The sequence below is a fragment of the Macaca fascicularis genome, chromosome 14 (assembly GCF_037993035.2).
Source record: "Macaca fascicularis isolate 582-1 chromosome 14, T2T-MFA8v1.1".
NCBI classification, from domain to species: domain Eukaryota; kingdom Metazoa; phylum Chordata; class Mammalia; order Primates; family Cercopithecidae; genus Macaca; species Macaca fascicularis.
The window spans coordinates 71,674,627-71,701,488 of record NC_088388.1 but is presented as its reverse complement, the minus strand read 5'-3'; the positions used below and the strand labels follow the sequence as shown (position 1 = coordinate 71,701,488).

At 39.0% G+C, this 26,862-nt stretch overlaps 1 protein-coding gene across 7 annotated transcripts in view; it reads left to right on the top strand.

Moving 5' to 3' along the window:
* Nucleotides 1–26,862, top strand: part of FCHSD2 (FCH and double SH3 domains 2) — a 330,965-nt gene that overhangs the window by 269,581 nt on the left and 34,522 nt on the right. For all 7 annotated transcript variants that reach the window (XM_074014646.1, XM_074014645.1, XM_065529595.2 and 4 more), the window contains 2 exons: nt 6,956–7,072; nt 9,084–9,188. In XM_074014646.1, the coding sequence (XP_073870747.1) occupies nt 6,956–7,072; nt 9,084–9,188 (222 nt within the window). The remainder of the gene's footprint in view (nt 1–6,955; nt 7,073–9,083; nt 9,189–26,862) is intronic.

The following is a 26,862-nucleotide window of genomic DNA, read 5'->3' as shown; positions in this document are numbered from 1 at the left end:
GGATGGGAAATAATGTGGGAAACATGCATGTCCACAAAACTTGGGTAAGTATGATCTATACAGGCAGGAAAAACAAGGAAACTTTCTCAAGTTTCCCAGTCGAGATGAGAATACCCTTTCCCCTTTACCTTCCTTGAACTGCAAATAACAAGATCTTCACAGATAATGATAGTAAAAAGCTGACACTAAATTTCTGATGTATGATCTTTCCCTGTTATTCTAGATGCTATTTCTGATATTTAATTCTGCCTTCTATAGATGAGCAATTATAGTAAGTAAAATGTCCACTTGCTATAGTTGAGGATTTTTACACATTAAAGTTTTACGTAAGGGGAGTGATTTATGCATCTATTAAAAATAAATATTTGGCAAAAATTTCCCTTGTCTATAAAAGACTACATGGGGTTAATATACTGTGCAGGAAATGTACCTGAAAATTCTCTATGTTATGGGTGGCTCTTTCTGCTTGTAGAAATTTTGTATTGCATATAGCATTGTCTCATAAACATGAAAAAGGCTGTGATAGGATTTGTGGGAAATCCTCCTGTTGAGTAAACAGGTACCATCCTCTTACAGATAATGCTTGGCACAGTATCCAAAAATGAGAGGCTTTGACTAAAGACATGAGTGTTGCATTTTAGAATTAGCAATACTGACAGTTAAGTGTTCACAGTGGTTGTCCTAATTTCTTCAGCGTTTCACAAAAGGCTTTTTGTAAAAAGTCCACCATCTATATGATAGGCCCTCTACTGGTTTAGTCACCTTTCTTCCTGATCTGGTTCCTTGTCTAACCATCCAGAGTAACTAGATCTTTGCATAGATGCATTAGTTATGTGCTGACACATAGGAGCCTGGAAGTTCCCCTGTCTAGCTTGTGATTATAGTTCTTAAAGCAAAATCTCTGTAAGAGCTACCAAAATAAAGGCATACTCTTTATAAGGCTGTTCATCTAACCATGCTTATAGGTATGTTTTCGAAAGTGTTAGGCACAATGTTTTTATTGCCATTTTTGTTTTACTTTTATGTCATTACTCAGGGACATATTTTTTGCTAAGGTTTGCCTTTGATACTCTAACCCAAGACAAAAGTATAGCTCCTTTCAGAGTTCTCATCATTTCTTCACCCCAGCCTTATTGGGTATATTCCTTTTCCCCAGATGTCCAAGGCTCAGTCCACACCAGTTCTTCTCCAGCGTACTTTCCTGAGAGACCAGGCACACTCAACAATTATCTAGATGAGTTCCCACTTCTTTCCAAGTGAAGGTTCTGCTATCCTAGCATAGTCAGAATAAATTAAATTATGTCTCTTAAGAGGCAGTGTAGCCGGGCGTGGTGGCTCAAGCCTGTAATCCCAGCACTTTGGGAGGCTGAGACGGGCGGATCACGAGGTCAGGAGATCGAGACCATCCTGGCTAACATGGTGAAACCCGTCTCTACTAAAAAATACAAAAAAAAACTAGCCGGGCGAGGTGGCGAGCGCCTGTAGTCCCAGCTACTCAGGAGGCTGAGGCAGGAGAATGGCGTGAACCCGGGAGGCGGAGCTTGCGGTGAGCTGAGATCCGGCCACTGCACTCCGGCCTGGGCGACAGAGCGAGACTCCGTCTCAAAAAAAAAAAAAAAAGAGGCAGTGTTCCACTCCTCTTTAAGGTGTGTGGCATATTTGAAATATGTGACTTAGAAGTCTACAGTCTCTTACCAAAAGCCTTGGGCCAAATATATTTCAAAACTCAGAATTTTCCAGATTTTAGAAAAGTGACCCATATACCATACATTGCATAAAATCCTGAGCATTGTATGGGGAAGCACCCTGTGATCAAACATAGTATTTTTGCAGTGAAATGTATGAATATTTTCATTCATATATGTACATATGAAAGAAAAAAACTATAAATAACCTCTTATTAGTTCAAATCACATTTTGGCTCAAGTGAGTTTTGGCTCCAAACTTACCAAAAAATACTTATTCTTTTTCAGAGCATTTTGAATTTCAGAATTGTGGGATTGTGAACCTGTACAAACGTGTGGTTGGAATACAATAACCTGCAGAGATCCAGATGCTTTTTACTTGAAGAAGTCCTTTTGAGAACAAATAATTAGCAACTTTATTGAAATAATTAACCATATATTAATATACTTCATAAAGAATAAGATGGATCCAATATTTAACTCAATATATTAATATATATTTTTTGAGAAGCTCTGTCACCCAGGCTGGAGGGCACAGTCATAGCTCCTGGCAGCCTTGATCTCCTGGGCTCAAACAGTCCTTCTGCCTCAGCCTTCCATTGATAGGACTACAGGTATGCGCTATTTTTTTTTTAAGAGCTGGGGTCTAGCTATGTTGCCCAGGCTGGTGTCAAACTCCTGGCCTCAAGCAGTTTTTCTGCCTTGGCCTACCAGAGCCCTGGGATTGTAAGTGTGAGCTACTGTGCCCAGCCCCAATATATTTCTTGTCTCTCAGTAAACTGAAAAATGTAAGTAGTACAAATTCCCTGAATGAGGGTTAATTAGCATGTTATGCCATTAGCCTAACAACCCCAACACTATCTTTTTTTGAAATGGGTTGGAATGCTAGTATTCTACTATGTTAGTGATTTTCATTCATCATACATGACCATCTCTTTTTCTCTCCTTGAAATGGTTATATTTTAGTTATAGAGTTAAAAAACAATTATTGTTTTCTTCTGTGAAGTCAGCTTTTCTTGCCCTGCTCACTCCACTCAGATATCTGAGCCTTCTATGCGTTTGTATTAACCTTAAAGTAAACCAAAATCATATCTTGAGAGAGTATCTAAGGACAAAATAGTTAAGATGACTTAAAGACTAATATATGAAGAATATTGGAATGCTGATTTCCTTAATTTAGTTCCTTAAAGTTATTTAACAACTTTATGACTGTTGAAAAGACTTTAATATTTTATTCTAAAGGGACTAGGGATTTTTTTAAATTTATTTATTTATTTTGAGACAGAGTCTCCCTCTGTAGCCCAGGCCGGAGTGCAGTGCCATGATCTCGGCTCACTGCAACCCTCTGGTGCCACCACGCCTGGCTAATTTTTGTATCAAATACAGGAAAAATGTTGGACTGGGCATGGTGGCTTATGCCTATAATCCCAGCACTTTGGGAGGTCAAAGCAGGAGGATCATTTGAGGCCAGGAGTTTGAGACGGCCTAGGTAACATAGTGAGATCTCATCTCTACTAAAAATCAAAAAAATTATCTGAGTGTGATGGCATATGCTGTGGTCTCAACTACTTGGGATGCTGAGATGGGAGGATTGCTTGAGCTCAGGAGGTCAAGGCTGCAGCGAGCCATGATTGCACCACTGCACTCCAGCCTGGGCAACAGAGTGAGACCCTGTCTTCCAAAAAAAGGAAAAATGTTACAAGAATGAAATAGGCCAGGCGTGGTGGCTCATGCCTGTAATTCCAGCACTTTGGGAGGCCAAGGACAGGTGGATCACTTGAGGACAGGAGTTCAAGACCAGCCTGGCCAACATAGCAAAACCCCATCTCTACTAAAAATACAAACAATTAGCTGGGCATGGTGGTACATGCCTGTAATCCCAGTTACTCCAGAGGCTGAGGAACGAGAATCTCTTGAACCCGAGAGGCAGAGGTTGCAGTGAGCTAAGATCGTGCCACTGCACTCCAGCCTGGGTGACAGAGTGAGACTCTGTCTCAAAAAATAAAAACTAAAGATAAAATAAATTTGCCAGTGTTTTAAAAAGAAGCAATCATTATGATTTCTTTGTTAGAATCAACCACTGCTAATACCACTGTCTTAAAAAAAAATTATCGGCCACGCACGGTGGCTCACACCTGTAATCCAAGCTGAGACTACAGGCATGTGCCACCACGCCCAGCTAATTTTTTGTATTTTTAGTAGAGACAGGGTTTCACCATGTTGACCAGGATGGTCTCGATCTCTTGACCTTGTGATCCACCCGCCTCGGCCTCCCAACTTGAACCTGGGAGGCGGAGGTTGCACTGAGCCAAGATCACGCCACTGCACTCCAGCCTGGCCAACAGAGTGAGACTCCGTCTCAAAAAACAAAACAAACAAAAACATAATTATCTATACTAGATCCTGATTTATATTGATCTTTGATAATGAAGGTGGTATTGGAACATTTCTCTGTGTATTGTTTAATACCCTGGGCTGTATTCGCCTTGTATGAAATTCTCAGTTGTCAAGACCTGTCTCTCAGGAGCTTCCACATGTATTCCATGGCTTGATTTCAGAATTCATGAAAAGGATAAATTAATTTGAATTTTAGTTTTGTGTCATTCCCTACCCAAAGGATCTCAAAGTCACATCTTCCAATCAGTGGCATTAGTTATCTGTCCTGATCATTGGACTCCCAAGTCTTAGTAAACACATAAAAAATAAGGGAAAAGCTCTATCTTGAGCGCAGTGAATACTCAATAAGAAGGTATAAATTCTGTAAGGCAAATTGGGTTTTGGCCCATCTGCAGCCAGCACACAATGTAAACCCCTTTACCTATTCCTAAAATGCTGCTCAGTAATAAATGTCTCTGGCCGGGCGCGGTGGCTCAAGCCTGCAATCCCAGCACTTTGGGAGGCCCAGATGGGCGGAGATCAAGACCATCCTGGCTAACACGGTGAAACCCTGTCTCTACTAAAAAATACAAAAATCTAGCCGGGCGAGGTGGCGGACGCCTGTAGTCCCAGCTACTCGAGAGGCTGAGGCAGGAGAATGGCGTAAACCCGGGAGGTGGAGCTTGCAGTGAGCTGAGATGCAGCCACTGCACTCCAGCCTGGGCGACAGAGCGAGACTCCGTCTCAAAAAAAAAAAAAAATATTAAATGTCTCTATCAGTTGCCTCCTTTCTCATCCAGCTACTCCCTACAAATTCATTCTCTTTGAGATCTGCCTTAATCTTTCAATATATCTTCAATCTTTGTTTTGGATTCATTGTTTACACTATTAAGAACCTAGGAATTATCTGGATTTTCTTATGAACAGTAATGAGAAAATTTTTGTTTCAAGTAATTTTCAATTGGGCTTTTAACATTAGCAGTTACCATTACTGGATGCTAAGATATTATGTAGATACTATACCAGAATGTTTAAAATATGACTTCATTATAACCTACCAACCCTACGGAGATAGGTGACATTTTCACTAGTTTTCAGATGTAGCTACAACTCAGATAATTAACATGCCCAAGATCATAAAGCTAGTAGTACCATAAAATGGCCTACAGTGGATTCAAACTAAGTCTATCTGACTCAAAAACCTATTCTTGGACTCTTCAGAATTTATCTTTCTACTTTTACAGATCACTTCCTCTGACTTTTGTATATTTCATTTGTATCTATGTCCAGAGTTAACATTTTAATGTTCCTGACTTTGAGAACAGATGTAAATTGAATGCCCAGACTCATTTGCAAAGCAAAATATAATAATAAAGTTCATTCCCATTAGAATATAAAATGTGAATGTAAAGATGGTTAGGTTTGAATTTTGATTATTTTGCTCTATTTAAATTCATTTGTCATTGTTATAATCTAGCTTTAGCTGAAATATCTGTATAGAACAAAAATTTTTAAACTCTGCCCCATCACAATTCCCCCAACAAAAATATTAATTTTTAAAATCCAGTTTATCAATTTCTACTTACTCTATCAATTTTGAACTATGAGACCTTGCAAAAGAATTACTAGGCCAGGTGTAGTGGCTCATCCCTGGCATTTCAACACTTTGGAAGGCCAGAGTGGGAGGATTACTTGAGCCGAGGAGTTCAAGACAAGCCTGGGCAACATAGAGAGACCTTATCTCTAGAAGGAAAAAAAAAAAATTAGCTGGGTATGGTGGCACACACCTGTAGTTCCAGCTACTCAGGAGGCTGAAATGGAAGAGTCACTTGATCCCGGAGGTCAACGCTGCAGTGAGCCATGATCAGAATTTCTAAAATTCTTTTCATTCTACAATTTTGCTTCTTTCTATATGAAAAGCCTCTTTGGGTGATTCATATTTTTTTAAAATAAATTCCTAATTATTTCAATAAAGTTTGTTTTTCAGGGGTCTTTAAGAATTTAGAGAGAATTAAAATAGTTTTGTGTTTAATGGCTCTGATTCTGTAATCAGACAATTACGGTTGTAACATTTAATATCTAGGACATCCAAGAAAAATTAACCTCTCTGAGCCTTTGTTTTCTTTTCTATAAAATGGTGTGGGACCCACGTCATAAAGTTGTTTAAAAAAAAAGTTATATGAATCACTTTCCATAGTACTTTGCACAATAGGAGTTAGCTATTAATATTTTTATTTAGATTTTGTGGTTTGTTCTTTGTAAATCAGAATCATAGCATACAGCTAGAAGAAACCCTTGGTGATCATTTTATCTAGCACCCTTATATTTCATATGAAGCCTGGAGAAAGGGCAAAAGCTGACTTTTAAGGTTTGGTGGCAAGTTGATGATGGACCTCTAACGAGTTCCATCTGCCTTGGGTTAGCAGGAGGGGTGCAAGATTGTGTTGCTGTTATTGTATTGTTTTGTTCTTATCTTTAATGATTCCTTACTCACATTGAAACTATTAAGTTGTTTCCATTTTTATTTATGCAATGATTTTATCACCATAGTAGGTTGGCATGAATACATTTTCTTCTTTGCTTACCTTAGCTAGCTTCCTTTTCACTCGGAAAGATAAGTCCGTCACACCCAAAAAGATAAGTCTGCAGTATTAGAGATGATGCTTTTGTGTTCAGCACTGTAAGACAAAAAGTTTATGGTCTTTAATGGTTTTATACTCATCTTACTCTTCTGGTAACTTTCTGTGACGATAAGACATTGTTTCCAGCAGTAGTGGAGTGTGCCTTATGTTTTGAGTGCTGATTAAGTGAAGGCCTTCTGATCCATCTACAAAGCAGTGGTGGTTGCAATAAAGATAGCAATATTTTTATCTCTGTTCTGTCTTGTGTTGTAGAGCCGACAATTAGAATCAGAAACTGGGACCACAGAGGAGCACAGTCTAAATAAGGAAGCTCGAAAATGGGCCACACGTGTGGCACGTGAGCATAAAAACATTGTTCATCAACAACGGGTAAGTATAAGAGAAAGTCCTAGTTACATTCACCTTAAGCCAAATGTCAAACAGTTTAAGGAGCTGAGTTTTATTAATGTGAAAAATATCCTATATGTGTTGTTTTGTTTTGTTTTGTTTTGTTTGAGACAAGAGGCTTGCTCTGTCACCCAGGTTGAAGGGCAGTGGTGTGAACATAGCTTACTGCAGCTTCAACCTCCTGGGCTGAAGCAATCCTCCCACTTCAGCCTCCCAAGTAGCTGGGACCACAGGCACACACCACCATGCCTGGCTAATTTTTTTTAGGTTTTTTGTAGAGATAGGGTCTTGCCATGTTTCCCAGGCTGGTCTCAAACTCCTTTGCTCAAGCATTGTATGTGTTTTTTCTGTACTTTCTCAACACTTAGCAGTGTGCTGTCAGCTATCTACTCATGTTGGAATTTCCTTAAGCCCTCCATCAGCAATACATTAATTCACCAGTTTACCATAAAATTGCCAAAGAAAAGCTGTGATAGTGTGTTACGGGCAGGGGAAGAGACATATGTTGAATTAATACAGGTTTTCATCCCTCAAGACATATTTTTTAAAGACACAATTATAGGTTTCATGAAAATATATGTTTGGCTGGGCGCAGTGGGTCATGCCTGTAATCCCAGAACTTTGGGAGGCTGAGGCAGGTCGATTGCTTGAGCCAGGAGTTTCAGACCAGCCTGAGCAACATGGCAAAAAACCCAGTCTCTACAAAAAATTCAAAAATTAGTCGGACATGGTGGCACACACCTATCTTCCCACCTATTCGGGAGGCTAAGGTTGGGGAGAATTGCTTGAGCCCAGGAGGTGGAGGTTACATTGAGGTAAGATCATGCCACTGCACTCCAGCCTGGGTGACAGGGCAAGACACTGTCTCGAAAGAAAAGAAAAGAAAGGGAAGGAGAAAGGGAAGGAGGACAGGAAGAAGGATGGGAAAGAGGAAGGGAAGGAAGAAGGGAGAAAATATATCTCAAAGACTAAACTCTAAGCACAAAGAAATTATTTTCAGTATAGTACTTTTTTTCTCAATTTCATTTATTGATACCTATATCCTTCTCATTCTTTGCTTTCACATCCTACTTCTTAAAAGAATTGCCTATGCTTATTATCTATAGAATCTCACCTCCCACTTACTTTTTAGCCCATTACATTTGAGCTTTCCTTTCCTTTCCTTCCCCCTGTATCACTTCATAGTCTAAGCTTACCAAAATCACCAATGATGTCTGTGTTGCTAACTTCAAAATGGACAGTTTGATTTCTCATTTTTCTTAATCTGTCAACAATTTTATCACAATTGACAACTCCCTTTGTCTTAAAATGTTATCTTCTCTAGTCATCCACGATTCAACATTGTCCTGGCTTTCCTTCTGCCTTTCTGGCTATTCCTAGATTTTTTCATAGTTTCCTCTTTCTCCAGCCCACAATTAAATATTCATTTTCTCAGATTGTTTGGCTATCTTGTTTTTTTTATTCTTTATCCTCATATAGGCATTCTCAATCACTTCCATGGTTTTACTTTACCACCAAATCATAAATTATTATCTTCAACATTGGGCCTAGCTACTACTGTGTATCCATATAACCTCTTTCCTGTTTTGACATCTTTTCACTATCTCACAGGCATCTCAGATTCAATGTTCTACTTATGTAATGTTGCTTAACAAACCACCTCAAACTTAATGCCGTAGAACAAGAGGGTTTTTACATTATCTCTCACTAATCTGAGTATTGGGTGGTCTCAGCTTAGCAGTTTCCCTTGGGGTCTCTCATGTGGCGTCAGTCAGACAGTGGCTGGTCCTGGCTTCCCCACTGAAGGGACTCTCTGTAGTAAGTTTGTTACTAGTAAGTCTATAATTATTTCAAAATGTTCAAAAAATAAATAAATGAAAAAAATTGTGGCTACTAGTCACTAAAGCCTTTTGAATTATGTAAATACTCTAATCACTTAAGGAAGATAAAAAGTAAAAAACAGTCATCATTATTGTCCCATTTTTTTTAATAGGTTCTAGATGATCTGGAGTGTCATGGACCTGCTGTATCAGAACAAAGCCGAGCAGAGCTGGAACAGAAAATAGATGAAGCTAGAGAAAATATTCGTAAAGCAGAGGTAAGGTGGCAGCTAACTGTGGCATTTTGCCCAGGTCTAATGACACTGTCGCAACTGTGATATGCACCTTTAAAACTGAGTTGCTACACACACTGAGATGAAGGTGATTCACCGTCTTCATTCGTGTCCACAGTAGGATTTTTTTTTTTTTTTTTTTTTTTTGAGACGGAGTCTCGCTCTGCTGCCCAGGCTGGAGGTGCAGTGCACGATCTCGGCTTACTGCAAGCTCCTCCTCCCAGGTTCATGCCATTCTCCTGCCTCAGCCTCCCGAGTAGCTGGGACTACAGGCGCCTGCCACCACGCCCAGCTAATTTTTTTTTGTATCTTTTTAGTAGAGACGGGGTTTCACCATGTTAGCCAGGATGGTCTCTATCTCCTGACCTCGTGATCCACCTGCCTTGGCCTCCTAAAGTGCTAGGATTACAGGCGTGAGCTACTACACCCGGCCATCCACAGTAGTATTTGTTAAGTACCTGCTCTGTGGAAGGCAGTACATATAACAAAAAGATGCCGTAAAGTTTACAGTCATGAAACATTAAATACAAAAGATTTAAGTCACAATGAAGATACTAATTTTAAAATTTCTACAAGGTACATAATAAACCACAGAGATTAATGGTAGAAAAATCGACGTATGTGTATCAATTTAGAGATATATATCAATTTAGATATATCTATCTCCTTATATATCAATATATATGGAGATATATATACATATATATTCATACATATATATTCAGAGCTTGGGAAATCTCCCCCATATGGAAGGTTCCCTGGATCCAGGGACATGAGCTGGGCTTTTAAGAATAGGGAAGATTTGGTTAAGCAAAGATGGGAAAAAATTTATAATAGTGGATTTTAATTTTTTATGGAGTCTTGGGACCTTTGAGAGTTGTATGAAAGCTGTGAAACATTCTCTCCCACGTACAAAAATGTACATTTTGTATACGGTGTTTAGAGTTCATATGCCTGAGGCTAATACTCTCTGCTCTAGATGGGGAGAGGTTGGGATAGGAAACAAGAAAGTATTAGCAAATGAGGAAGACACAGGGTATAATTTGGTAGCTGGATAGATTAGAGTGGAGGATTTTTGTGAGGAAATGTGATAGAAAATAAGTAAACTTGTTGTGGTTAGGGCCAGTTCATGGAGGACCCGTGCACACACTATCTACTCAGCAGCAACATGATGAAGGGGTATAGAGATAGACATTCATAAAAGACTGACACCATCCAGCCATCAAAAGATTATGTTCTTGTTAGAAAGGCATAAAGAATGCCAAAAATAACTAAGATGGTAAAGCATAAGTGCGGAGGAGTGGTGCATTAAGTGTAGTTGAAGAATCCAGAGGACACAGAAATCACTCTGGGAGGGATTGTTTTGGGTGTAACACAGAAGAAGACTTAAGATGAATACTGGCAGATGAATAGTATTTGATTAGTCAGATAAAAGGGGATAGCACAGACTTATGCCATGTAACTTCAAGAGGAAGAACTTGAACCAAAAGATGAAGGTAGGAAAGAAGTAGATGTGAGTTTAGTATTGGGAAATACTTTCTAGTAGTCAGATCTTCCCAAAGACAGGATAAGCACCCGTGAGACATAGTGTAGCCCTGTAAGTGTGTAAGAAAATTGTGGGCAAGCATCTTTCAGGGACCCAATGCAAGGAACCCCTGCATTGGTTTAGGGTTAATCTAAACTAGTGGTTTTCTAGCACCCCCTTAGAACTCTAGAAGTTTTGAGGAAGTGCTTCACTGGTTGTGGCGTGAAGCGAGAGGCAGCATAGACAAGCATAGAGAATATGGGCATGTTTTTGGCACAGCCCCATGGAAGTGATCTGAATCAGAACAGGCTTGCCATCTGCCTGGGCTGGAGAAACCCCAGTAACCCCACCTCCACTTCATTCCTGTTCACAGTCTAATTGGCAGCCTCCATAGTGAGGAGGGCAGGGTGTACAATGAATAGTCATTTTTCTCTTTGAATTCAGGGTCGTGTCTAAACTACTATCTTAGAGTGCTGGCCAAGTAGTGTTGGCAAGCCCTCCCCTACTCTAAAGAAACACTGGCATGTGGTAGAAGAGTTATTCCTGTTGTTTGTTTCTCCGCGCTCTAGATGAAGCCAGTTTTTCAGAGCCTTGGTGGAACAGGAGTAATTATTTTGAGACAAGTCTCAGAGGTTTTCTGAAGGGTATTTCGTGTATTTTCCATTTCCAGACTCCATGTGTGGTGTCACCAACTGGTACCCTAACTCTACAAAACCTCCCACCATCCCCAGTAGTAGCAGCAGTAGGTATCAGGCACACAGAGTCTTCATTTAGGCCAAATGACCTATTATTTCCATAGTATGCCAAACTAGACTGTGTTTGTTAGTTTCAAACTAAAAATATGAAGTGAAATTCTCATACCACAATGTCTCACCTTTTCTGATGCAAGTATTTAAGTCTACATTCTCAAAGATAGTTTTCTTATCAAGAATGTTGAATATAGTATGCTGAAACCATGACAGCAGATCCATTTTCTCAATTTGGAATATCTGTAGCATTTAATTAATTTTACTGTTAGCATAAAATAATCTCTCACTTGGTTTCCACTTATCAGATACAAAAAATAACCTAAGTAAAATTAGCCAGCAAATATGAGGGCATATTTATTGGGGTAGTTACAGGATTATCATAATAAAATTTTTGGATAGACTGGACCATGAGAGTCTTCAAAGGAATTAACAATAATGGTTTGTGCACATACCCTTTTCCTTTCTTCTGCCTGTATGTCATTTGCATTGGTTTTTCTCTTTCATTCGATACTTTATTTATTATAAATACCTATACAAAAGAGAGAACATTGGTTATATAAAATGTGAGACCTCATTACTGCAAAGTTAATGACAAGAATGACCCCGATATTAAAACAAAATGTTTAGGCCGGGTGCGGTGGTTCATGCCTCTAATTCCATCACTTTGGGAGACTGAGGTGGGAAGATCTCTTGAGCTCAGGAGTTTGAGAGCAGCCTGGGCAACAGATGAGACCTCATCTCTATTAAAAATGAAAATAAATTAGCTGGGTATGGTGACACATGCCTATAGTCTCAGCTACTTGGGAGGCAGAGGCTTAATCCTGGAAGGTTGGTCTGCAGTGAGCCATGATTGGGCCACTGCACTCCAGCTTGGGCAACAGAGCAAGACTATATATATATATAATCTTGTATATGTATAAGATCATATATATACACACACACACATATATATATTTCATATATATATATATTTCTAATCACATTATTTCCAAATTTACATTACCTCTGGGCCTGTTACTGTGAGGTTTCACTGTATTCATGCTATGTTAGCAGACCTCTTGACTGATCGCTTTTATTTTTTACTGAAAATATTCAAACATACAGAAAATATGAAGATATTAAACATATATTCCTAACATCTAGATTCAACTATTATATTTTGCAATACTGGCTTTATGTGTGTGTTAGATTGACCCATTAATTATGTTCTATAAAATGGAAGTTAGGTCTTAAGGCCTGATTAGAGGCAGGTTAGTGTTTTAGGCAGAAATACTTCATAGATGATGTGATGTTTTTCATCACATAAAGAATCATTATACCAACTTGTCCTGCTATTAATGATACTAAGAGTGGTCACTTAATAAGGTGGTGTGCTACCAGATCTTTCCATGATAAAGATTCTTTCTTTCCTCTTTGCAATTACCAAGTGTTAGTCACCTCCAGTGGTGGTGAATGGGTATTTTTTTTCTTGGGTATTATTATGACCTCATTAAAAAAAAAAATTTTTTTTTGAGACAGGGTCTCACTTTATCACCCAAGCTGGAGTGCAGTATCACGATCTCAACTCACTGCAGCCCCAACCTCCTGGGCTCAAGCGATTCTCCCACCTCAGCTTCCCAAGTAGCTGGGACTACAGGCACACTCCCCCATGCCCGGCTAATTTTCCATTTTTTTGTACAGATGGGGTTTCACCATCTTGCCCAGGCTGATCTCAAACTTGTGGGTCAAGCAATCTGCCTGCCTTCGCCTCCCAGAGTGTTGGGATTACAGGCGTGAGCCACTGCCCCCAACTTGGCAGTCATTTTAAACTTAGCCATTTGAGTGTGTGTGTAATGGTATCTCACTGTGGTTTTGAATTGCATTGACTACAGACTCGTGACATTAACTAACTATGCTGAGCATCTTTTTATAAGTTTTTTGGCCATTCATATATCCCCCTTAGTAGAGTATCTGTTAATATCTTTTGCCCAAATTTGGATTGGTCTTATTACTGAGTTATAACAATTCTTTATGTTTTCTGGATACTAGTCATTTTTTAGGTACATGTATTGCTAGTATTTTCTCCAGTCTTTGGCTTACCTTTTCATTTTCTAAATTAGAAACTTTTAATTTTGATGAGATTAATTTATGAATTTTATCCTTTATGATTAGTGTTCTTTGTGTTCTAAGAAATTTTTGCCTGATCAAGGTTGTGATATGTTCTCTCATGTTTTCTTCTAGAAGTGTTATAGTTCAAGCTTAATTCCTTATGGACTGTGATCCTAAACATTTCTAGTTAAATTGTTGAGGTCTGGTATGAGTTAAGGGTCCTGTTTGATTTGTTTTGGTTGTCGTTATTGTTCTTTGTTTTTCCTATACAGAAAGCCAGTTGTTCCACCATCACATTTGAAAGAACATGCTTTTCCCATTACCTTTGCACCTGTATTGAAAACAACTTATCATATATGTGTGAATATTTTCAATTTTATTCAGTTCCATTGGTCTATATGTCTGTACTTATGCCAGTATCACAGTCTTAATGACACTGTAAGTCTTGAAATCAGATAGTATAATTCCTCCAACACTATTCTTGTTTTAGAATTATTTGGACTATTCTCATTGCCATCAGCTTCTACAAAAAAAAAAAACTGAGGGCATTTGGATTGGGATTACATTGAATCCACAAATAATTTGAGAAGAATTGACTTCTCAACAATATTGAGTCTTCTAATTCATGAACATGATGTCTTTCTCCATTTATTTAGGCACTCTTTGTTTCCTTTTTTGGCTTCTTAATTTTTTTATTGATACAAAATAACTGTACATATTTATGAGATGCATGTGATATTTTGATACATGCATACAGTGCATAATGATCAAATTAGAGTAATTAAGATATCTATCACCTCAGACATTTATAATTTCTTTGTATTTAGAACATTTCAAATCTTATAGTTATTTTGAATTACTAACTATAGTCACCCTACTAAGCTATCAAACACCAGAACTTATCCCATCTGTCTGTTTGCTTCTTTCTATTCCCCAATCTCTCTTCTTCTTCCCCACAATCCTTCCCAGCTTCTGATAACCATCATTCTACTCTGTACTTTTTTTTTTTTTTTTGAGACGGAATCTAGCTTAGTCGCCCAGGCTGGAGTGCAGTGGCGTGCAACACCACGCCCAGCTAATTTTTTTAATTTTAATAGAGATGGGGTTTCACCATGTTGGCCAAGCTGGTCTCAAACTCCTGACCTCGTGATCCACCCGCCTTGTCTTCCCAAAGTGCTGGGATTACAGGTGTGAGCCACTGCGCCCAGCCTCTACTCTCTTTTTTTTTTTTTTTTTTTTTTTTTTTTGAGACGGAGTCTTGGCTGTCGCCCAGGCTGGAGTGCAGTGGCGAGATTTCCACTCACTGCAAGCTCCGCCTCCCAGGTTCACGCCATTCTCCTGCCTCAGCCTCCCAACTAGCTGGGACTACAGGCGCCTGCCACCACGCCCAGCTAATTTTGTTTTTGTATTTTTAGTAGAGACAGGGTTTCAGCGTCTTAGCCAGGATGGTCTCAATCTCTTGACCTCATGATCCGCCCGCCTTGTCCTCCCAAAGTGCTGGGATTGCAGGCGTGAGCCGCCGCACCCGGCCCCGGCCTCTACTCTCTACTTCTTTGGTTAATATTTTTTAGCTCCCGCACATGCGTGAGAAGATGTGATATTTGTCTTTCTGTGCCTAGCTTATTTCACTTAACATAATGGCCTCCAGTTCCATTCATATTGCTGCAAATGACAAGATTTCATTTTTTTTTTTTTAATGACTGAATAGTATTCCATTGTGTGTATATATCACATTTTCTTAATCCATTGATAGACACTTAGGTTGATTCCACATCTTGGCCACTGTGAATAGTGCTGTAATAAACATGGGATGAAAGTATGACTTTGATACACTGATTTCCTTTCCTTTGGATAAATATCCAAAAGAGGGATTGCTGGATCATATAGTAGTTCTATTTTTAGTCTTTTGAGAAACCTCCATGCTGTTTTCCATAATAACTGTACTAATTTACATTCCCATCAACACTGTATAACAGTTCCCTTTTATCTGCATCTTCACTAGCACTTGTTATTTTTTGTCTTTTTGATAAATAGCGATTCTAACTGGGGTAAGATGATATCTGATTTTGGTTTTGGTATCTGGTTTTGATTTGCATTTTACTGATAAGTAATGTTGAGTATTTTTTCATATACCTGTTGGCCATTATGTCTTCTTTTGAGAAAAGTGGTTACAGATCCTGTGCCCTCTTTTTAATGAGATTACATGGTATTTTGCTATTGAGTTGTTTGAGTTCGTGTATATTCTGGATATTAGTCCCTTGTTGCATGAATAGTTTGCAAGTATTTTCTTCCATTCTGTAGGTCGTCTGTTAACTCTGTTGATTATTTCCTTTGCTGCGTAGAGTGTTTAATTCAATGTAGTCCTGTTTGTCTATCTTTTGTTTTGTTGCCTGTAGCATTAAAGTCTCAGCCATAAAAATCTGCCTTGACCAATATCCAGAAGCATTTACCCTATGTTTTCTTGTAGTAGTTCTATAGTATGGGTTTTTTGTTGTTGTTTTGTTTGTTTGTTTGTTTTGAGACAAAGTATCTGTTGCCCAGGCTGGAGTACAGTGGCGTGATCACAACTCACTCCTGCCTTGGCCTCCCCAGGCTCAGGTGATCCTCCCACCTGAGTTTTTATATTTTTAGTAAGATGGGGTTTCACAGTGTTGCCCAGGCTGGTCTTGAACTCCTGGGCTCAAGCGATCCACCTGCCTCAGCCTCTCAAAGTGTTAAGATTACAGGCGTGAGCCACTGTGCCCAGCCATAATATTGGGTTTTATTTTTAAAGTCTTTAATCATTTTGAGCCGACTTTTACATACGGTAAGAGACAGGGATCTAGTTTCATTCTTTGACATGTGGATATTCAGTTTTCCCAGCAGCATTTATTGAAGAAGGTGTCCTTTCCCCATTGCAAATTCTTAGCACCTTTGTGAAAAATTGGTTGGCTGTAAGTACATTATTTCTGGGATCTCTATTCTGTTGCATTGGTCTGTGTGTCTGTATTTATGACAATACCATCCTGTTTTGGTTACTAAAGTCAGGTAGTGTATTACCTCCAGCTTTATTATTTTTGCTGAGAATTGCTTTGGCTATTCAGGGACTTTTGTGGTTCCATATGAATTTTAGGATTTTTTTTTCTATTTCTGTGAAGAATGTCATTGATTTTGATAGCAATTGCACATGGATTTGTTTGTGTCCTCTTCAATTTCTTTCATCAGTGTTTTGTAGTTTTCCTTGTAGAGATCTTCGCCTCCTTGGTTAAATTTATTCCTGGGGTTGTGGTTTTTGTTTTTTTGGGTTTTTTTTGTTGTTATTGTTGTTTTTGTCTTGTTTTGTTTTGGTTTTGGTAGCTATTGTAAATAGGATTACTTTCTTTTTTTTCTTTTCTTTTTTTTTTTTTTTTTGAGACAGAATTTCACTTTTGTTGCCCAGGCTGGAGTGTGATGGTGCGATCTCAGCTTACAGCGAGCTCCGCCTCCTGAGTTCAACTGATTTTTCTGCCTCAGTCTCCCAAGTAGCTGGGATTACAGGCATGAGCCACTGAGCCTGGCCCATTATGCCTTGATATATGCTTTCTGTCCTCTTCTATGATTTCAATTACATGACTATTAAATCACTTGATATTATCCTACATGTCATGTGCAAAGCTCATTCCACACATTTTTATACGGCGTTATTTTTTATCTCAGTCTCAGTTTGATGAGTTACTATTAGTGTCTATTAAAACCTATGGATATTTCCTCTCTGGTGTATAAACTACCGTTTAGGCCATCTTGTGAATTTTTATTTCAAATTTTATATTTTTAGCTCTGTAAGTTCTGTTTGGTTCTTCTTTTATCTTCCAGTTCATTCCTATTTATCTTCATGTTTTTCTTTAAACCTCTAGTATATTTATAATAGAAATTTAAAAGTTCTTGTCTACTCATTCCATCATCTCTGTCATTTCATTCTTTCTATTGACTGATTTTTCTCTTGCCTCATGTTTTTCTGCTTTTCAAATACCTACTAAGTTTTTACCGAATCTAGACATGGTGACTGTTTGGTTATTAAGTTTCTAGATTCTATTTTCTTCCTATAAAGACTATTGAGTTTTGTTTGGGCTGCCAAATCAGTTAACTTGCAGATCAATTGAATCATTTTGAAGATTGTTTTTAAGCTTTGTTTGGGTTAATGTAGAGATAAATTAGAAATTAGCCCTATACTGATGCCGTGGGTTTCCACCAAGTTCTCTCAACTCTGGCTGGATAGAGTTGTAATCTTTTTATTTATTTATTTATTTATTTATGTAATTTTATTTTTTTAGACAGAGTCGCACTCTGTCGCGCAGGCTTAAGTGCAGTGGTAATGATCTCAGCTAACTGCAACCTCTGCCTCCTGGGTTCAAACAGTTCTCCTGCCTCAGCTTCCCAAGTAGCTGGGATTGATTACAGGTGCCCGCCACCACAACCAGCTAAATTTTTTTTGTATTTTTAGTAGAGACGGGGTTTCACCGTGTTGGCCAGGCTGGTCTCGAACTCCTGACCTCAGGTGATCTGCCCACCTCGGCCTCCCAAATTGCTGAGATTACAGGCATGAGCCACCACAGAGTTGTAATATCTTTCAACCCTGTACAAGCTCTAGGAATTTTTGAGTTCATAGCTCTACTGTAGATATTCTTTTCTTAGTAGTTATTGTTTGCCTCTCCTTCGGGAGTTCCACCTGACATCATTTCAACTTATTATAGATTGTTATCTATTTAGTATATTATCAATTCCAGTTGTCATTATATTATCAATTCCAGTTGTCATTTTAAGTTCCATATTATCTAAAACTGGGAGTCCATTCAACTGACTTATGTGTACTTTTGACATTACCCCCATTAGTCCTTGAATACTTTCTTCCTAGCACAACAAGCTATCACAGGTTCACCTTATATTTTTCCTGCCCAGACTTAGAATTAGCTGTTTCTCCAAGAAGCTCTGATTCTGTTAATAGAAAATGGTATTTAGACACTAAGGCCTGGACTGTGAAGATGCTTATTGTTCTCAGTATCGCTTTCTTTTTTTAATTTTTTCTTTGTTGTTAGAGCTAGGGATAACTTTTTTTAAATCATGAGTTCATGTTGATATTTCCAATTAACATGGACAATTAGAGGGATTTTATTTATTTTTAGAGACAGGGTCTCAATATATTTCCCAGGCTGGAATGCAATGGCTATTCATGGGCACAATCGTAGTGTACTATAGCCTTGAACTCCTGGACTCAAATGATCCTCCTGCCTCAGCCTCCAAAATCACTGTGACTACAAGTGCGTGCCATTATGCCCAGCTAGAGGGATTTTATTGAACTTACTTGATTTCTTTGATTTTACATTTATGTATATCCTTTTTTCCTCTTATACCAAAAAGTTTTATTCCTAATCATATTATCATAATATTTTATGTGCTTTATATATTTAAAAAAAATTTTTTTTGAGACAGAGTCTCTGTCACCCAGGCTGGAGTGCAGTGGCACTCATTGCAGCCTCCACCTCCCAGGTTCAAGCAATCCTCCCACCTCCATTTCCCGAATAGCTGGGACTACAGACATGTGCCACCATACCCAGCTAATTTTTGCATTTTTTGCAGAGACAGGGTTTCCCCATGTTTCTCAGACTGGTCTTGAGCTCCTGGGCTCAGGCATTCTACCTGCCTCAGCCTCCAAAGTGTTGAGATTATAGTGTGCCCAGCCTGCTTTGTATATTATAGAACAATAACTGCAGTATATATTAAGCACTTTCAGAACTACAACATGAATATTGCTATTAATAGTAAACTATTGAGTGAAAGTTTTAGATTTCTTTATAATTCTCTCTGAATGTAGAATAAATATATCTCTAAGAGATTCTGCTTCTTGTAATAGGTTACTAGCTTATATAAGACTACTTTAGATTACAATATTAATCTGGGGTAAAAATATTAAAACAAAAATTATTTAATAGAACTGGAAAATGACCCAAAGCATGTAAAACCTGGAGAGGAATTTCTCCTTAAAAGAACAGGACTATACTTAGTGACATTTCCATTATATAGCTCTGCATCTGTAAGGAGCAGCACAACCAGAATTTAAGCAGAACCTCCATCTTACTGGCCTGAAGGTGGATGTCATTTGGAAAGCCCTTCCAAATCCTTGGCTGATACCTCAGTACACATGTGGAACAGAGACTCCAAGGAGCTTGGCAGGAAACAATAACTGAAAGGCAAAAAAATCCAGGAGAAATTTTAGCTGTTGCTTATACAGGAGAACAAACACTAATCATTAAAAAACTGAGGTGACAAAACTCCGTCTCTACAAAAAATATAAAAATTAGCCGGGCATGGTGATGCACGCCTGTAGTCCCAGCTACTCAGGAGGCTGCGGTGAGGTAGGAGGATGAGCCCTGGAGATTGAGGCTGCACTGAGCCGTGATTGCACCACTGCACTGCAGCCTGGACAACAAAGTCCAGACCCTGTCTAACAAAAAAAATGAAGTGATTATATTAATGTTAGACAAAATACGTTTTAGGACAAGGAATATTAAGAAGGATAATACATAATGATTTTTTAAAGATATTTCATCAAGAATATATTTCAGTCCTGGATGTATATATAATAATAATGTTACAAAATACATAAAGCAGAAACTGGCAGAACTGAAAGAAGAAATAGACAAATCTACAATTGTAGTTGGAGACTTCAGCATCCCTCTTTCAGTAATTGATAGAACAAGAAGATAGAAAATCAGTAAGGATATAGAAAATGAACATCATTAACCAACTTTACCTAATTGGCATTCATCGAACTCTCCACTGCATATGAGTAGAAAATATGTTCTTTTAAAGTACACATAGAACATTCAACAAGACCATACACTGGACCATAAACCTGTTTCAATAAGTTTAAAAGGATTGATATTATACATAGTAAGTTCTTGATTAATTAGACTTATATTAAAAATCCATAATAGAAAGGTGGCTAGAAAATACCCAAATACTTGGAGATTATGCTGTTCAAACACAGTAATCTGTTGCTGCATATGAAAACCACCCCACACTTTATGGCAAAAACAACAGTGGTTTATTATCTGTTGCCTTTCTGGGTGCTGACTGTGCATTTCCTTTTATTCTTTTATTTTCTTTTGAGACCATCTCACTCTGTCCCGCAGGCTGGACTGCAGTGGCACAACTCACTGCAGCCCCAACCTCCTGGCCTCAAGCAATCCTCCCACCTCAGCCTCCCAAATAGCTGGGACTACAGGCATGTACCACCAAACCCAGCTAATATTTTATTTTTATTCTTTATAGAGACAGGGTCTCGCTATTTTGCCCAGACTGGTCTCAAACCTCGAATTCCTGGGCTCAGCAATCCTCCCACCTCGGCCTCCCAAAATGTGGGGAATCACAGGTGTGAGCCACTGTGCCAGGCCAACTAGTCATTTCTTTTGCTGGTTTTGCCTGAGATTACTCAAGCAATTACATTCAGCTAGAGGATCGGCCAGAGGGCTAGGCTCAGCTGCGATGGCTGGGCCTTTTGCCCCATGGTCTTTCATCAGCATATAGGTTAAACTGGACTTCCCCAGCATGGTGACAGCATATTTCAAGAAGTCAAGTCGAAATAGCACTTACTGAGGGTCATCTGCTTCCATTAAATTGGCAAATGCCCCACTAGCCAATGCAAATCACATGGACAAGCCCAGAATCATGGTGGGAGTAGACTACATGGATACCAGGAAGCATGATTATTTGGAAACCTTTAATATAACGGGTTACCACAGTTGGTATGACCATGATTAAATCATTTTTCTCATCTATAAAATGGAGTTTAGGGGCTAGGCATGGTGGCTAACACCTCTAATTCCAGCATTTTGGGAGGCCAGGGCAGGAGGATCATTTGAGGCCAGGAGTTTGGTACCAACCAGGCAACATAGCAAGACCCCATCTCTACAAAAAACTGTAACATTAGCTAGGTGTGATGGCACCTGCCTCTGGTCCCAACCACTCAGGAGAAATTGAAGGTTACAGTGAGCTATTATTGCACCACTGCACTCCAGCCTGGGCGGCAGAGCGAGACCCTGTCAAATAAACAATAGCTAGATAGATAGAGTTTATAATATTGACCCCTAGAATTGTTTTGTGGATTAAATGAAATACATGATGATATAGTTCCTAGTACCTATCATAAAAGCTGTTTGGAGCTTTTTTTTAAGGTACCAAAGATGGAGTAGCAAATACTATTATCTACCATTATTGATTTTATCCTACAAGTAAAGCACTGTCCTAAATATAATATAATACTCACAGTCCTTGTCCTTAAAGAAGAGATATGTTGAAGGCAAATGAATTAAGTCCAAATTAGATTTACAGACTTGAAATTCAACTATAGCTTTACACTTATATGTGCTTATGTTAAATTTTGTGTTAGAATCTAGGTAATTGACTGCGTTTATAAACCAAGATTATGTATCCTAAAATATCTGGATCTTTTAAATATTATTTTTAAAAGTTCTACCTCTTTAAAGGTTCTAAAAATGATTTGGTCAAGTAGTATCTGGAATGCCATCAAGTTTACAGAGAGCTATGCTCTGAAATTTTTTAATCAGTTGGCAAATCATGAAAATTCATTTGAGAACACTAGAAAGTTCTGCTTTTAGACAATTTTTAACTTATAAGCAACTGAAACCCTAAGGGGAAGATAGCAGTGTTTAATTCTGGAACTGCAGTCAATCTGAGTTGGCAAATACCATGTTTATCTGTTATTTGGTAAAATACTGACAAAATAAATCTTATAAAAACTAGATTACTTTAATAACTGCTTTGAGAAAATAGAATGTACTGAATACTTCTCTCTTTTCTGCTTCCACAATTAAATGTCTTGCATATGTGATTTCTAAGAAAGAGCTTGTTGGTTCACTTTTAAAAAACAAAAATAAAAACATTTCTTTATTTAAAAATGAATACTAGAGGTCAGGCACAGTGGCTCACACCTGTAATCCCAGCATTTTGGGAGACTAAGTCAGGAGGATCACTTGAGGCCAGAAGTTCAAGATCAGCCTAGGCAACATAGTGAGATGGCTGTCTCTACAAAAAAAATTTAAAAATTAGCCAGGCAGGCCGGGCGCGGTGGCTCAAGCCTGTAATCCCAGCACTTTGGGAGGCCGAGACGGGCGGATCACGAGGTCAGGAGATCGAGACCATCCTGGCTAACACGGTGAAACCCCGTCTCTACTAAAAAATACAAAAAACTAGCCGGGCGAGGTGGCGGGCGCCTGTAGTCCCAGCTACTCGGGAGGCTGAGGCAGGAGAATGGCGTAAATCCGGGAGGCGGAGCTTGCAGTGATCTGAAATCCGGCCACTGCACTCCAGCCCGGACGACGGAGCCAGACTCCGTCTCAAAAAAAAAAAAAAAAAAAAAAATTAGCCAGGCATGGTGGCATGCACCTGTAGTCCTAGCTACTGGGAAGACTACAGTGGGAGGATCACTTGAGCCCAGCAGTTCGAGGCTACAGTGAGCTATCATCATACCACTGCATTCCAGCTTGGGCAACAGTGAGACCCTGTCTCTTTTTTTTTTTTTTTTTTTTTTGAGACGGAGTCTCGCTCTGGCACCCAGGCTGGAGTGCAGTGGCCAGATCTCAGCTCACTGCAAGCTCCGCCTCCCGGGTTCACGCCATTCTCCTGCCTCAGCCTCCGGAGTAGCTGGGACTACAGGCGCCCGCCACCTCGCCCGGCTAGTTTTTTGTATTTTTTTAGTAGAGATGGGGTGTCACCATGTTAGCTAGGATGGTCTTGATCTTGTGACCTCTTGATCCGCCCGTCTCGGCCTCCCAAAGTGCTGGGATTACAGGCTTGAGCCACCGCGCCCGGCCGACCCTGTCTCTTAAAAAAGCAAAAGCATACTAGAATGGTGGTAGGGCAAGTGGATATCCATATGCAAAAGAATGAAGTTTGACTCTGTTAAAAGATAAACTTAGGCACATTAAATTGTTTTTTATTTGAGAAAATAGCAATAATTACTTGGGCAGCACCAGATCATATGCAGTTCAGAGTTCCACCAATGGAACACCAGAGGAATGCTTTTATAGGGTGAACTCAGAAGCAAAACAAAGCAAATATTTGATTGGTTAAAGTGGCACAGTAGTAGCCTTTTTTGGATCATTCCAGTGGAAGGTTTCTAGTTAGAAGGTAGTTGGCAGTTTTTGATTGGTTAAGCTTCAGTTTTGTTTTACCATTTATACTGAGTTGAGTTTTGGTTTGCTTACATAGGAAGCCGGGATGCTGGAGCTGCCTCAGTTTAATGACCTTCCAGTTAATTATCTTAACAACCCCACTTCACATCATATATACAAACTAACTCACAATGAACACCTAAATGTAACTGCGAAAGCTAATAAACTTACAAAAAAAAAAAAAAAAAAACCACAGGGGTAAGTCTTTGTGGCTTTGGATTAGTTTCTTAGATATAACACCAAAGCCTAAGCAGCAAAAGAAAAACTAGATAAATTAGACATCATCAAAATTTAAAACTTTCATGTTTCAAAGGACGCTATCAAGAAAATGAAAGACAACCCACAGAATGGGGGAAAATATTTGCAAATCATGTATCTGATAGAAACTTGCTTCTAGAATATATTAAAACTCGTAATAATAAAAAGGCAAAGAAAAATACTCAACTTAAAAATGGGAAAAGGATCTGAATAGACATTTCTCCAAAGAAGATGTACGAATGACCAATAAATAACTACATGAAAAGATTCCCTTTTTTTTTTTTTTTTTTTGGAAACCGAGTCTCACACTGTGGCCCAGGCTGGAGTGCAATGGCCTGATCTCAGTTTACTGCAACCTCCACCTCCCGGGTTCAAGCGATTCTCCTGCCTCAGCCTCCTGAGTAGCTGGAATTACAGGCACTCGCCACCACGTCCGGCTAATTTTGTGTATTTTTAGTGTTGGCCAGGCTGGTCTCAAACTCCTGACCTCGTGATCCACCCACCTCAGCCTCCCAGAGTGCTGGGATTATAGGCATGAGCCACCGTGCCTGGTCTAAGATTCGTAACATTAATAGTTATCCAGGAAAATGCAAACAACAGTAAGATACCACTTTATACCCACTAGCATGGCTAGAATCAAAAGGCAGACATTAACAAGCGATTACCAGAATGTGGAGAAACCCTCATACCCTACTGGTGAAATCAAATGATAGAGCCACGTTCAAAAACAGTCTAGTATTTCCCCAGATGGTTAAACTTAGCATTACTTCATGATCCAGCAACGCCAGCCCTATGTATAAACCCAAAAGAAGTGAAAACATGTCCACACTAAAACTTGTACACACACGTTTGTAGCAATATTATTCATAATAGCCAAGAAATAGAAACAACCTAAATGACTACCAACTGACAAATGGATAAACATTCTAATGTATATCCACACAATAGAATGTTATTTGGTCATTAAAAGGAATAAAATACTGATACATGTTACAACATAGATGAATCTTGAAAATATTATGCAAAGTGAGAGAAGTTAGTCATAAAAGACCATGTATTATATTATTTCATATGTGTTAAATGTCTGGAATAGACAAATCTATATAGACAGAAAGTAGAATAGCGGTTCTCAAGACTGCAGGGAATAGGGGGCTGGAGAGCAATAGGTAAATGGTTCATGATTTCTTTTGGAGGTTATAAAATATTTTAAAATTGACTGTGGTGATGGTTGCATGTGCTGTGAATATACTATAAGCCATTGAATCTCAGACTTGAGTGAATTGTATGGTCCTAAAAAAAAAAAAAAAAAAAAGGGTTGTGTGCCAAAAGGTCTTTGTCACCTGAGCTATATGTCAATAAATTTTTACCAAAAAGAGTAAATTATGAAAAGAATAAACAGATTTTTGCAAGAGTCTTTACCAAATGGCATGCCTCTAAGCCAAAAATTCCAATTATCTTATATAAAGATGTATATGATACCCCAAACCATTGTATTATATACTTTAAAATGGTTCATATAGTAAATTTTATGTAATGTTTTACCTCAATTTTTATAAAAGTCTATTTGCTTAAAAACATTAATATAAAAAAATTAATTCAGCAAAGAAAGCCCAGTGAAACAAGTCAGAACACAAATTGTTTTTGATATCAACTCGCCAAGCAGAGAATGCGGAGGGAAATCAAAATTATGTACCTGCTGGGCACAGCAGTTCACACCTGTAATCCCAACACTTTTGCAGGCCAAGGTAGGAGGGTTGCTTGAGCTCAGGAGTTCGAGACCAGCCTGGGCAAGACCAACCACTCTGGCTCTTAAAAAAAAAGGAAAAAAAAATTGTGTACCAAAAGTATTTGTCACTGGAGTGCAATGGCTACGTATTCAGAGGCATGATCATAGCTCACTGTAGCCTCAAACTCCTGGACTCAAGTGAGCCTCCCTCCTCAGTCTTCTGAGTAGCTTGGACTACTACAAACAAGTCCAAGAGTCCCACAGAAAGCCACCAAATGAGAGTCCTCAAAATTAACTTAGTGGAACCTTAAATGTTAAGGAAGAGATCACCACTTGCATATGTGAAACAATGAAGCTGGATGCGTTACTTGCTATGCAAAAGAGGCTGAATGTATTACTTGCTAAGCAAAAGAGAATGACACGAAACACATTCACTCTGAACAAAGCAAGAGTTGATATATATACGGTTTTGAGAAGGTTGAATGTCAGGGATTGGCAGATTTTCAAAACTAGGAATGTTTTAAGGAGTTGACTCACTTTTAGCCATGGTGTTTAGAGTTTGGAGGACTAGTAGAAGCAGAAGCTGTCACAGATTAGCCGACTTTCAGAGGCATGGCTGTTGGAGCAAAGCAGCAGTTACTTTCTTTTTTTTTTTTTTTTTTTTTTGAGACGGAGTCTCTGTCGTCCAGGCTGAGTGCAGAGGCATGATCTCGGCTCACTGCAAGCTCCGCCTCCTGGGTCCACGCCATTCTCCTGCCTCAGCCTCCCTAGTAGCTGGGACTGCAGGCGTCCGCCACCACGCCCAGCTAAATTTTTGTATTTTCACTAGAGACAGGGTTTCACCGTGTTAGCCAGGATGGTCTCGATCTCTTGACCTAGTGATCCGCTCGCCTTGGCCTCCCAAAGTGCTGGGATTACAGGCGTGAGCCGTCGCACCCGGCCAGCAGTTACTTTCTGATCAGGAGGGATTTAAAACTGGTTCTGTGGCTACTCGTTTATGGTTTATGGAACAAAGGCTAAAGAATAAACAGTTATTCCCTTTCCTGAATTTGGAGAATAGGAACTTTTTATTCTCAATCTCTGCTATTTCTGCCAGCCACATCAT